The following is a 12,663-nucleotide window of genomic DNA, read 5'->3' on the forward strand; positions in this document are numbered from 1 at the left end:
TGCCGAGAGTAGAGGGATTCCTGGTACTTGGAACAGAATCAACTGTCCCAACTCTGCTCCATCTTTATAGCTCCTGCTTCTCAGTGTGGACTGACTCACCAGTCTGACCTGTAGCTGCTGCCGCAGTATCTGGCCCTGTGGCATGGTAGGCTGGGGCTTATAACCCATTGGGTATTGCTTGTCCAGTCCCATCATGCCCGGCATGCTCCCCTGCATACCCGGCATCATGCCTGGGTAGTTGGGCCGAGTGGGCATCATTTTGTTCATCGGTGGGTTGCGCACAGGTCTGTATGGAGGTTCTAAACCTGGACCTCCTGTGGAAACACAAATCACAAAGACCATATTCAGAGAGTGTGTGAGATGGATGTTGTTTCAACCAAAGGAAACCAGTGTGTCATACTCCTACTGATGAAGACGATAATGATGAGAGAGCGCGCCATGGACTGACCTGGAGGTAGAGGCTGGTTCTGTGTGTACATGCTCATGGTCTGCTGGCTGTAAGGTAGCCTGCCATATGGGTGGTTCTGCATCAGGTCAGGAGGCATATTAGTCCCATAGGTCACACTGCCTGGTGTACGGTTCACATAGTCCTAATGAGAAAGAGAGGAAAAACCAAACTTTTAAAATCTGTCTGTAGCAACTTGCGTCCAGGAAATAAGGTCAGTAAAATATTATCCTAATATCATAAATGACAGACATGACTGACCTCTGTCTTTGCTGGAGTTTTCTTCTTCTTGTTGGACTTCTTCTTGTTTGAGTCAGTGGGCACGGTGGGCACGCTCTTCTCCGGCTTCACCGGCTCGATCATCTTCTTCTCTTGTTCGTGGGAGACGGGAGTCAGGGGCTCCTCCTCTTCAGGGGGCAGGGGCAGCGGCTCCAGGTAATAGCTACGAGGTTTGGGCTTCAGGTGGGTGTGGTAGAGAAGGAAACGCTGCTGCTCTTCGAATTTGGTGACCTTGCGGTCCACGCGCACCGTACCAAACCAGCCCCAGGAGAGAGGGGCCGAGTGTTTGAGACCCTCAAAGACATCCCAGGGAGAAATCTTCTGTTTGGTTGATACTTGAAGGCCCTGATGGCACAGAGACACAGCACTCTGATTTAACTTAAGATCAGCGTGTGCAGATATTACAGCATAATAATGCAAGTACACCCTTTCAAAAAGCAATGAACTTTTCCTTAAGAATTCAGACACTGGAATTGAAATATGATGAACACATTTTAAAGAAAGTAATTGACATCTGTTAATTTAATATACAAGATGGTATGTATAAAATTATAGTACCTTGAAAGGAGTAGCCCAAAATTAATTAATACAAAGTCTGGCCAACAAAACCAAGTGATGCCTCTTGCAACTAATGAACAAGCTTAGCGAAGCTCCAAGGACACCGCAGTTACCTCCACAATCTGGAATGTGTGCTGCACTCTGCTCCCAGGGATGGACGGCCTGGGAGCCAGGCAGTCTGCTGGTGGATTAACGGAGTGGAGGATGAAGTTGTTGGAGGGTGAAACTACAAATGAAAGACTTTTTGGCTCCTTGCCGGGGGTTGGCAAGCTAACAACTATATGGATTATGCCTCTTTCACTCAAAAAGTGTGACTGCAGGCTACAGGTAAGCTTTGCTGCATCCTCTTTGAAGTGTTGTTTTCATTTTTTGTTGGATTCACACAAGTAGGTGAGGATGGAGACAAACAGAGAGGAAGAATTGCTGAGCCCAAGTCTGGGATGGGAACCCTGTTGTTCATCCTGGCTAAAATGTTGGTGACAATCCTATGTAAACGTAATTGCAAAATGATCAAGGTCATGTCCATATCTCGTACAATAAGTCCATTAATATTATTACCGTGACAGGCCAAGTGATAAACAACCTGTCATACAACTAAATATAACGATACAAGTCCTACTGAACTGTGTGCAACTTTGCAGGTGGATGCTGAGTTACATCAGCGCGTGAGACACCACGTACCTCCTTCTCAAATCCAGCGATCTTGTTACCCTTCGTGTCTATCAGTGAGCCCTGAGGTTCACAGGTTATGACATCCCGGGTTTGCTTGGGCAGTGGCAGAAGCTGGCGGACCTTTTCCAAACTTTCCGACTGCCGATCCCCGAGCTCTTTCTGCGGAAATAAAATGGGTACACAGTGTTTCATGAAAATGTTTCTGATAAGTGAAAAAGAGAAGTTGTTGCCTCACTCTTACATCAGCACAACTATTTACAATCTTAGTAATCAGCTACTGAAGACAGATGTAGTTAAAATAAACCTTGGCTGTTTCTGTTTTGGAGGTGTGAAAGCCTTTTGTGCACTAGGTGAAGGTGCTCTCACTTTATTTTGTTACCCTTGTGGTCTGTTACATTTCTAGGTGACCTTTTCTGACTTCAAAGAAATGACTAAGAGGCTAACGGTCCTTGACTTTACGACACAACAAAACCAAGCTGACATCCATTACATGAGGCTAGAGAAAATAATACATCTTAGAAGTAGGAGCCCATCTTCAGACTCAGCAGAGTAAGAGAAATGTGCTGTACTTACCCTGAGCTTCTTCACCAGGTTCATATACGCTCTTTTATTCTCCTCCATGCTGCCCTGAGAGATACTGGACATGTCAGCAGCCAGCGTGCCGTTAATCAGCACACTCAACATGTCCAAAACTGTTGTGAAGAGCTCGCTGTTGGAGAGAAGCAAACATAAGAGCCGGGCAGATCAAGTGACTGATAGTTGTACTGGCAACAGAGCTTGTGCTTAGAGATAACAACTGAAGTGTCCAATTAGAGGAATAATGTGTGGATCGCAGTTTCCTCTTCGGGCTACACTCACTTATTGGACTGCATGTCCACCGTGCCGCTGCTGATGATGTCGAGGAGTAGTACCGCCCACTCAGTGGTCTGCTGGGTGCTGCGCTGCACCGTGTCAAACATGCCACCCACCTTGTTAGGAGAAGAAAAATACAGTTAGGCCCCAGTCAGACAGAGCAGGTTTTGCAGTTTGCTGTGTCTTCTATTTTATGTTGCCAGGCAACCACCGAATCACCCGTCCTTAGCTTAACTGCTACTTTGCTGTGAAGTAACCCAACAGATCTGTACTTTAAAATCTGCATTAAAATAATATTTTGGACAACCCATTTCTGGTCTTAAACAATATCCCAGTGTAGAGCTGGTTCTCAATGATAAAAACTGGAACTAAAAGTCAACATGCACAAATTATAGACTGACTTCATGTAGTCAGTGATGTTGTACTGTAAATCTATTGTGATTGAAGTCCTTACAAGATTCAGTCGTAGTTTCAGAGCCTCGTGCATCATTTGCTTCGCCTTGCAGTCGTCCTGGTACTGGTCTTCTCTCCAGTTGGTGACAATCTGCTGCACTTGGCTGTAGAGGGAGGTGAGAAGGCCTTCCCTCTGTTCATCCTGCCCCTTAAGGCAGGTCAGCACCAAAGACAAGAATGGCTGCTGGCTCAGCAGAGACATACTGAGGAGAGAAGAAATTTAATGAAGAGGAAATCATTTTCAGATGGCTGGCTGATTTTGTTTTTCTGGCTTCCATAGCCTGTGTGAGTGACACAGAGTGAAAATATCCATTCTAACACACAGTTTGTCAGACACTAGCAAAGGATTTTCACCTTGTAGCACGACCAGATTAAATCTGATTTATTCCAGAATATAAGAAACATGCCACTTACCTTTTCTGCTTCTGCCTGTCCCTCTCCTTGCGTGAGGAGGAGCCCAGGTGCTGTCCCTTCTCCAGCTCCTCTCCCGCTGCCTTCAGCACATGGCCCTGCACTGAAGTGGGCAGCTTGGCGATCAACGGAGCCACCAGCCACACACCTGACCGCTCGGATGAGCTGCAGCACAGTGCAAACCAGAAATGTTAGATTCAAATTTGAAGAATAAACCAAAGAAAAGGATGACAAATGTTTCAGGCCAAAGCCTCTAAGATGAAGGAGATCATGTGTAAGAAAGACGTTAGAGGAGATAGAAAGATCCACACCTTAAAATCGGCTTCATCTTGCTCGTGGTGCTGTTGTTGTTGTTGGATGCGGAGCCACCTTGTGCCGCTGCTCCATTCCCTGAGGGGTTATTGGAGTTCATCTCAGCTGATTTCTGGAACACCTCTATGGTGGCCTTGGCTATGTTCTCCAAGAGCGAGTAGAGCTCCTGGTGGACAAAAAATTAGGAATATTCAGATTAATTTGACAAAGACTACACATATTCCCTCTGGCCACAGGTATCGCTACTGTAGAGGGATGAAAAAAAGGTAGGGATGCACCGAAAATCTGGGGCAACACAGATGTTAAAAATAACAATGTGGCCAAAAGCCGATACTGATGGGGTTTATTTTGTTGTTGTTTTTGTTATTTATTCTCTCTTTTGAACCCAGTAAACAAAGAAATCTTAAATATCAAAAAATAATAATAGTATATAACCTAATATAAACTTCTGCATGAAAAAAAATCAGCCCATCCCTGTTAGATACACTTAAAACAGCAACTTACATTGTTAGTGCTCTGTTTGATCATCAGCTGCAGCTCCAGGGACGACTGTCTCATTGTCCATTGGTCCATGTTCTATAAAGGAGAAAAAAGTACTGTTAGTCGTATACATTTTTTCCAGTTATGAGTATGCACATTTAATGGCACTGGTAAGATGTTTCCTCAGCTCCTACTTCAACCAGGAGAGGGCAGCAAAACCACACCGCTCTGACTCATAAAGACCATTTGATAGAAGGTTGTATTGGATATTATATTTGAGAGAATAACAAAACAAGTTCAAGGCCGATCCACTTCTTTTTAAACCCGACTCATAATAGATGTACTACTTGAACCAAAGAGTCTTTATTGACTTAAAAATAGACGATTCTCTGGCACGAACAAAGACACTGAAGTACATTTTAAGCACTGTGCAAATGTCTGTGTATTCTCGACCTGTAGGATGCGTTTGATGCGCTGCCTCTGAGGGTTGTCACCATCATCACTGTCCAGCTGGCGATGAGGATAGCAAATAAGCTGCAGTAGCCGTTGGGCTTGAATGTTCACCAGAACCGGGTCCTGGAGGGCACTGCTGTCCTCCGACAGAGACTTGAGGCAGCGCTCTCCAACCCATTCCTGCGAGACCGAACAAGAGGGGAAGCAGGGGGAGAAGGGAAAAAGTGGCAGAGTGGGAAATATGACAGAGGTCAACAACTTCAGAGATCCTCAAGCTTGAGTACAAGTATCATGAACTCATGAGTCATGCAAAACCAGCTCAGCTGGGTGGGTGGGTGGCAAAAAAACACAAGACAAGGGATATTTCTCAGAGTTAGAACTGCACATGTCAGAGCAGGGGAGAAAATGTGTTTGAAGTCTCTTGAGGTCTCAGAGCATGTCCAGCCCTCTGAGCGGCTGCCAGCTCTGTCTCTGGCCTTCATATCTATGTGGCATAAGTGACATCTGGTGCAGAAAATGATCTCATTCATGCAATCGCGTTATGCATCTTTGGCTTACTGAATTTACAAGTCGCTCTGAAAAGCAGGAGCGCTTACGTGAGCAAAAATAAAATCTCTGCTTCTACGTGCGTTCCCACAAAAGCTTTCAGACAGAAAATACAACCCTGCTGATTATAGTGAGCATGAACAGACAGCATGCATCCATAGCTCTGCCTGGTGTAAAGATATTGTTGCAGATACATCAATTAGATACCGCAGTGCCTTCATTTTCACTCTCTCACACCGACAGACTGTGTGAACCGCGGCTGGTGATTTCATTGCTTTGATATTATTCAAACTGTTTCCACTCATATCCTCACCTGCTGGCAGATCGTCTTCAGAACATACTTTGCATATACATCCAAGCTGGCTGTTTCTATGGAGACGTTGCGCCCCTCAGATATGTCGTCCAGGCCAGCAGGGTGTGACAGTCCTGAGCCTCTTAGCTCAGCATCACCTGAAACAACACGGAGAGACCAGTGAAACCAACCAGTACAATCTATCACATCTACTCCAAAACCTTCATACGTAATTGACCTTTTGCTAAGCCCCGCCCCTTTGTGATGGTCAGACAAGCTGTCAGAGCTAGCAGCACACTGTAACTAACTGCACTCCCTGAAAATATATTATCATATATTTGAAAAATGAACCAGTGATTCCAGAGAGAAGCAGACAGAGGGGTGTACAGTCTGTGTTTGAAGGATATATCCAGGATGTCAAACTGACTCAGCAGCAACAACAGGTTAAAAAGACAAAGATAGTTAGAAGCTAAAGCCGAACTATAGGCTACAGATCACAGTGTAAAAGTGAACCACCACATCACTGCTGATCGCCACACAAGACAATGAATATAAAGGGAAACTTTGCTGATATTGAACCAGCTGTGTGGCATCGCAGTGTGTGTGCAGATGAACGGTGTTTGGCTTCCCGTGCTGCTGCCAGCACCCGGACCTCCACCGCAGGGATCTCTGGGGGAAGTCAAACAACGTTCATCTGCACACACTGCGATGACACACAGCTGGTTGAATATCAGCAAAGTTTCCCTGCTTCCCTTCACTGGTTCCTGTACAGCAGGGTCGGTCTTTGTTTCACTGTTATAATCATTAAAAAGCAAAAGCAGCATGTGCATACATTCAGTAGGCTATATCTTCAGTAGCTAGCTAGCTAACCCTACACTTCTCAGGGTCTGATTTTGGTTTTGGAACAGGGAAGAAACGTATATCTTTTTCCAACCTCTCCAGGTAACGAGTATCATTAATACACAACGTGCCCCAGGCACAACATTTAGCTCCAAATCCACAAAGCCAGTACAGCTGTGTTGTTGTCGGACCCTGGTCTGAGCCGGCTTGATGCTACGTTATGATTGGCCAGTCTGCGCCCGGAGTTGGGACTTAGCGAAGGGTTAATTAAAGTTTTCGGAACTGGTTCGATTTTCTGTGTTTTTCCACATCCATCAAAAGCCTTTGAGTTGATTGACCAAGAAGCAGTGAAGAAAATGTGGCAAAAACAAGAGAGAGGAACAGGGCAGAAGTGGACAGGGGGTCAGCAAAAAAAGAAGTGGAAATACATGGAAGTGTTTTCCTTTTTGGAATCGTCAAGACACAGAGAAGTTAACATAAGTCTATTGAGCAAACTGCAAGAGCAATAATAATGCTCGCAGCAGAATGTAATTTAACGGCAGCATAGTATAATTTCAAATGCAAGACACCAAATGAAAGACACAGGCAGAGAGTGGCAACAGCCAAGGAGGTAACTCCACTGGGGCAAGCCAGAGAGGATATTTGTCTTTCCATTTGTCTCATATTGTGAATTTTCGCAACACACAGAATAAATCAGACTTAATTTCTGAGCATGACGACTTTCATCGGATGACGGATTATAAAACGCACCCTAAAAATACAGACTTGGTTGACGCAACAACAGAACAAGATAAAACATTTACTGAAGCAACTGGCATTTACATTAGCCAGTGGGAAAAAGTTACCTCAGTCCCCAGCAAGAGGATTTGTCTTTCTTTGACACTTACTTGGACTACTGTGTGTTCCATATAAAAGAAACAGATCGTAATGCATTCTAGCTCTGCCGAACTCAAACCTCACAGTGACTTCTGAGTACCGTCACACTCCTACAGGCGAACTATCCTAACCTTAACCTGATCGTCAATTTTTAAACCAAATTCTTATCTGACACATTCTGACCTCAGGCTTGTTAATATGATGGCACTGCAAAGATTCTTACCCAGCATAAAGACAGCTTTGAGAACAGCAAATACTGCTCCAACAACTATACTGTTCTGAGACGCAGCGAGAAGGTGGCGATCACAAGACGACCGGATGCCAACTGAGGATTTATCTGCAAAGTCAAACACGAAAAACAGTCAAAACAGTCGCAACTTTTACAATCAGGTGGAAACAAAAATGTATTGACACACTGAAAGGTTTCTGGTTGTGTTTACTACCTGACTTCACACCATCTTGAGGGACGGGGTTGCGCTGTGGCGTCTTGAAAAGGTGCAGCAGAATCCTGCAGGTGAGTCTGGCTCCAGGCTCTGAGTCTTGCTCACTGCAGGCTGAAAGTAAATTCAAACATGTGTACACTGGTGAGAATTGAGTTTCTTCCCGTCACATCGCTGAGGTTCACTTTATTTGAAACAGGCTTCACAATTTACACATCAAAGTATCAGGTGTACATTTAAATCCTCGTAGACAGACTTCTCATCAGTCAGCATGAGGTGGAATTTTCACAGAGCCGTTGTCGTGAAAAAGGGAGTGAGAACATAGCGTTTACCACAAGCGAGAGCTGCTGGCATTTGGCATGTGTAGTTGTGTTATAAAATGAGCCAAAACCCAACCAAACAGCACAGCTGAATGAGGCTTTGTCTCCGAGCCGGGAGGAAAAGATTAACAGTGAGGAGACGGAGGCACTTCTCTGGCAAGTGCACAAAACGCACCAAGGCTTCATGGATCCAGATCACATACACTGAGTTAACTCTCCTCTGTGATAGAAGACATGCATTATACAGCCTGGTATTCCTTCCTACAAGCTAAGCTGCAATGTACTGCTCATTCATTAAGAGAGAGCCTAATGACTGGTGGCTCTGAGATTGTAAATGGAAATGGTGATGACATGGAGAACCCTAATGAGGCTAAATCTAGGCCTGTCTGACATTGGACCTTTTGTAAGACTGTTGTAAGGGTGAAGATGTTCAGACACTCAGTTTGCAGTGTTGACAACACATAGACAGAGAAAACAGAGATTTGGGCTTTTTTCCAGGCTTCTGATTGACCAACATGGCTTTGGGGTGTATGATTATATCACTGCATTATGTATTGGCATGCTCTCGGCAGCGAGTTCATTGTGTCTCTTGTTTTTAATTTGGATGGAAATCTTTTATAAAACTTGTGTGGATGGGATTTTACTTTAAGAACGAAGGCTGAAAAACCCGGTTTCAAAAATATCTGTGTACATGTGGACAAGGCCTCAACTGAAATGAACACATCTGAAACATAGGAAGTCATGTTGCTCAAGGGTTACACCAGAAAAACGATTGAGTCTCACTGGTTTGCACTGATTTGACAAGATATATTTTTCTATCCTCCTGAGACCCTGTGTCCTCATACGAGGACATCACATTCTGGGTTTCCTGCACCTCATACTTCATTCTACTTAACTTAGACCTGTTGTCCTCATTTGTGGACACCTTTTTGTGCCATCTAGTGGTAGTAAGAGCACAATACACTAATCCATGTAGAAACAAGATGGCAGCCATCTCTGCCAAGTCAGTCTGCAGCTGACCTCGACACAAAAGTGGACAAGATCCAGAACCGGATCACATTTCATGACTGAAGATTGTTTATTTTGTTTGATATGGCAACAAATTTGACCAATTTTAGTAACAGTAACAAGCTAAAACACTGTTAATAAGAAAGAACTTGTCTGAAGACACTGGGACTCAATTATTGTTAACAAATTGTTTTTTATACTTATCGGGTCCTACTGATTTTAAATAGTTAGGAGAAATTAAAAATGCAAACCAAATAAAAGTTCGAGTCTCACAATGATATATCAGGATGTTAGAGATAAAGTAATCCTTACCTGCATTGAGGAGGGAGGGAATGGCCACACAGCGAACCAGGTCTTCTAGGAGTAGGCACTGTCTAGCAATGAGAATGGCTACGAAGGTTGCCAGGGAATCATGGAAGGACAAATCGCTTACCTGAGGGATGTGAATACAGAAATCACCTTTATAATTAATGCTGTGAGATGAGCATGGCATTAATATTGAAATTGAGTTACAAAAATGCAACAGAACTGAAATCCTTCAACCAGTGTTTATAAGCAAACAACAGTAAGAGTCAAAGCCTGTTTGTAGAGAGTAGGTTCTATAAACAAGTAGGAGTAAGAGTTACAAAACCACAACTTACATCTACGTTACACAGCAAGTCATTGAAGCCACAGTTGCCATTGTTAGAGGAGCAGCAGAGAGCCTTGAGAATGCCGAGCCACTCTGCACTCAGGGAGCGACAATACGCCGTCAGCTCCGCGCAAAGGATCCCAATGTCGTTTACCCTGAAAGTACAATACAAGATATGAAACGACAGTCCAACAAACAGTAGAACACTGAAGCAGTCTGATCCATACACACATGAAACATGATCATAACAACAGTAACACACCTCTCAGGGTCTCTGTGGTCCACACACACGTCCATGAGCACGTTACAGACGAAGCTGTAGCGGTTGGCTGGGCTGTCGTTGAGGATCTTGCCCACCATGGAGTGGTTGAAGTTGTGGGCTGAAGGGTTGGCGATGGCCTCCATCATGAACACAGGATCCCACAGCATGTTGGAGTCTGAAGGGTCGATGTTGCAGTAGATGGAGTTTTTCACTTTGGAGCAGAACTCGCTGGAAGGGAACACAAAGAGAAGAATGAGGGGGTTATGATGTCGGTACTGGTAACTATGCAGAAACAACAATAAGTTACATAAAGTGAAACACAGGCAGCGTTTGTTAACAGCTGATTAAAAACACACAACTGGGGGCGTCGGTGGCTTAGTGGTAGAGCAGGCGCCCCATGTACAAGGCTGTTTCTGCAGCGGCCTGGGTTCGACTCCAGCCTGTGGCCCTTTGCTGCATGTCACTCCCTCTCTCTCTCCCCACCCTTCACACTTGTCCGTCCTATCCATTAAAGGCAAAAATGCCCCCAAAAATATCTTTAAAAAAAAAAAAAAAACACAACAGCTGGATTTTCCTGACTGATAGGAGCAACAAAACATAAATAATGTGTAGTGTACATAAATATTTGGATTCTATTAAGTATGATTCATTATCTGACACATTTCCTTTCTTTATTGTCCTTTATAGAATATCAGATGTTCATATTAAATGTGGTTGAAGTTTCAAAAAAATGAGGTAAATGTATGTATGTGAGCAGAAACTTCAGGCTTCAGATCATTCTGAGTACATTTATTTCTACTTTGGCTACATGATCACATCAGCTCATGATGGATTTCTTTATATAGTCATCTGCTCCAGGCATGCTACTGCAAGTGTTAACACTATGCAGCCTACATGGCTACATGCAGCTACAATCCACTGTAATCTTGCGTGCCGATTTTGTAAATTTCTACCTGATTTTGGCTGGTTATGATTTTGGTTTAGAAGCTTTTATTGGTGATTTTTCACAGTAGAAAGTGTCACTTTACTCTATTACAGTCATTCTCCTGGCTTAAATGACTGGGGAACACCTCGAAATGGTGAACAGTGAGAGCAGACTGGCCTTATGGGGAGGGGGGCTCCAAGAGACAGGCGCTAAAGTGCAGCGTTTTGGACACAGGGTGGATACAGGTGTTTCAGCACAGACAGTATGAGGGATATATTAGCTGTGTCCGAAATTCTATACTAACGTGCTATTTAGCAACAATACGTGATTTTTTTTGGTCTGTCCAAAACCTTAATATGAAACCAGTAGTACGTGAACTGCACATTACTTTGGGTGAAATATTCAGTTTGCAAGCATTAGATACTACGCCGTCACAAATGTCTCAGAATGCAATGCGTTAAAGGACAATGTTCATAACGGACAGCGACCAAGGCAGCTGCGTAATGTCAACAACCCTTCAGTTTAAGTCTAAGTACGTAACAAGTGTAAGATTTCACTTTGCTAGGTGAAAGACAGTTTTAAAATTAGCAGTAGAATTGAGACTGGCACGAGTTGCCGTAGTTACATGTCTCCAACTGGCACAGAGGCTCTGAGGAAGTGATGTGGTAATTACAGAGCAGTGCATCCAAAAAGATACATACTACTGTTGTAATGTACACAAAGTCTGTTGAACGATAGTACACACATTGCGGATGTAGTGCGTAGTACGCGATTTCGGACACAGCAAATGTGGTTTGTAAACACATTCTAGGAGAAACTCCAGATACAAGTGCGATCCTAAAAGTATACACAACAGGTCCTCTTTAAGGTCAAACATTCATTTTCAAATAGGTTAGGATTATTTCTACCTGAAAATCTCCCCGAACTTGTTCTTGAGGTGACTGCAGGAGGTGTAGAGGTCGTACAGGTAGGCCAGGATACATCGCTCAGCAGAGGAACAGTCTGCCGGGTTCACACCTGACTTCACCACAATGCGCAACCTGAGAACACATTTACACACATGATTCAGCAACAACTCAATGAGCTACATGCTTTAAAGAAAAAGTTGGATAAGAAGACTGATACCACTCTCATGTCTGTACGTTAACTATGGAGCTACATCCGACAACTTAGCTTAGCATAAAGACTCTTTTGTACAAGCACTACTTTTAGATTTAATTACATTTAGGTCAGGCTTTATATAAGCTTTCTTTTTCTTTACCACTTAAGGCATTTAGTTAATGCTTTAGTCCGAAATGACTTTCAAGTGCAGCAGCAGAATCAGCTAAAACTCCTAAATTACCAGCATCACAAACAACTGCTCGTGGTATGCTTTTCAGGAACTAAGAGCCCAGTCAGCATTCTTGAGACAATAAAAATCCTCATTAAAGACAGTCGGACGAGGCTCACAGAGAGCAAACCAACAGCAATTCTTTAATTTGCCGTTACAACCCAAAACATCCTTTTACTACTTTAATTAGAAGTTTCACTCATTTCTCCGCGCTGGTAAACATCCCTTTAGGGCTGGAATTCAATCTCTGTTCATTTCACAGTAAGGACTACAAAACC

At 43.7% G+C, this 12,663-nt stretch overlaps 1 protein-coding gene across 1 annotated transcript in view; it reads right to left on the bottom strand.

Annotated features, from left to right (window-relative positions):
* med12 (mediator complex subunit 12) overlaps positions 1–12,663 on the bottom strand; it is a 33,002-nt gene that overhangs the window by 2,666 nt on the left and 17,673 nt on the right. The window contains exons 20-37 of the mRNA XM_033633320.2: positions 11,964–12,095; positions 10,131–10,358; positions 9,879–10,023; positions 9,550–9,670; positions 7,913–8,023; positions 7,693–7,806; positions 5,775–5,911; positions 4,916–5,095; positions 4,487–4,558; positions 3,982–4,148; positions 3,674–3,835; positions 3,261–3,462; positions 2,813–2,922; positions 2,528–2,663; positions 1,964–2,113; positions 707–1,069; positions 449–590; positions 100–314 (exon numbers count right to left, since the gene is read on the bottom strand). Coding sequence (XP_033489211.2) covers positions 100–314; positions 449–590; positions 707–1,069; positions 1,964–2,113; positions 2,528–2,663; positions 2,813–2,922; positions 3,261–3,462; positions 3,674–3,835; positions 3,982–4,148; positions 4,487–4,558; positions 4,916–5,095; positions 5,775–5,911; positions 7,693–7,806; positions 7,913–8,023; positions 9,550–9,670; positions 9,879–10,023; positions 10,131–10,358; positions 11,964–12,095 — 2,887 coding nt within the window. The remainder of the gene's footprint in view (positions 1–99; positions 315–448; positions 591–706; positions 1,070–1,963; positions 2,114–2,527; positions 2,664–2,812; positions 2,923–3,260; positions 3,463–3,673; positions 3,836–3,981; positions 4,149–4,486; positions 4,559–4,915; positions 5,096–5,774; positions 5,912–7,692; positions 7,807–7,912; positions 8,024–9,549; positions 9,671–9,878; positions 10,024–10,130; positions 10,359–11,963; positions 12,096–12,663) is intronic.

This window comes from Epinephelus lanceolatus, chromosome 7, assembly GCF_041903045.1.
Source record: "Epinephelus lanceolatus isolate andai-2023 chromosome 7, ASM4190304v1, whole genome shotgun sequence".
Lineage (NCBI taxonomy): Eukaryota > Metazoa > Chordata > Actinopteri > Perciformes > Serranidae > Epinephelus > Epinephelus lanceolatus.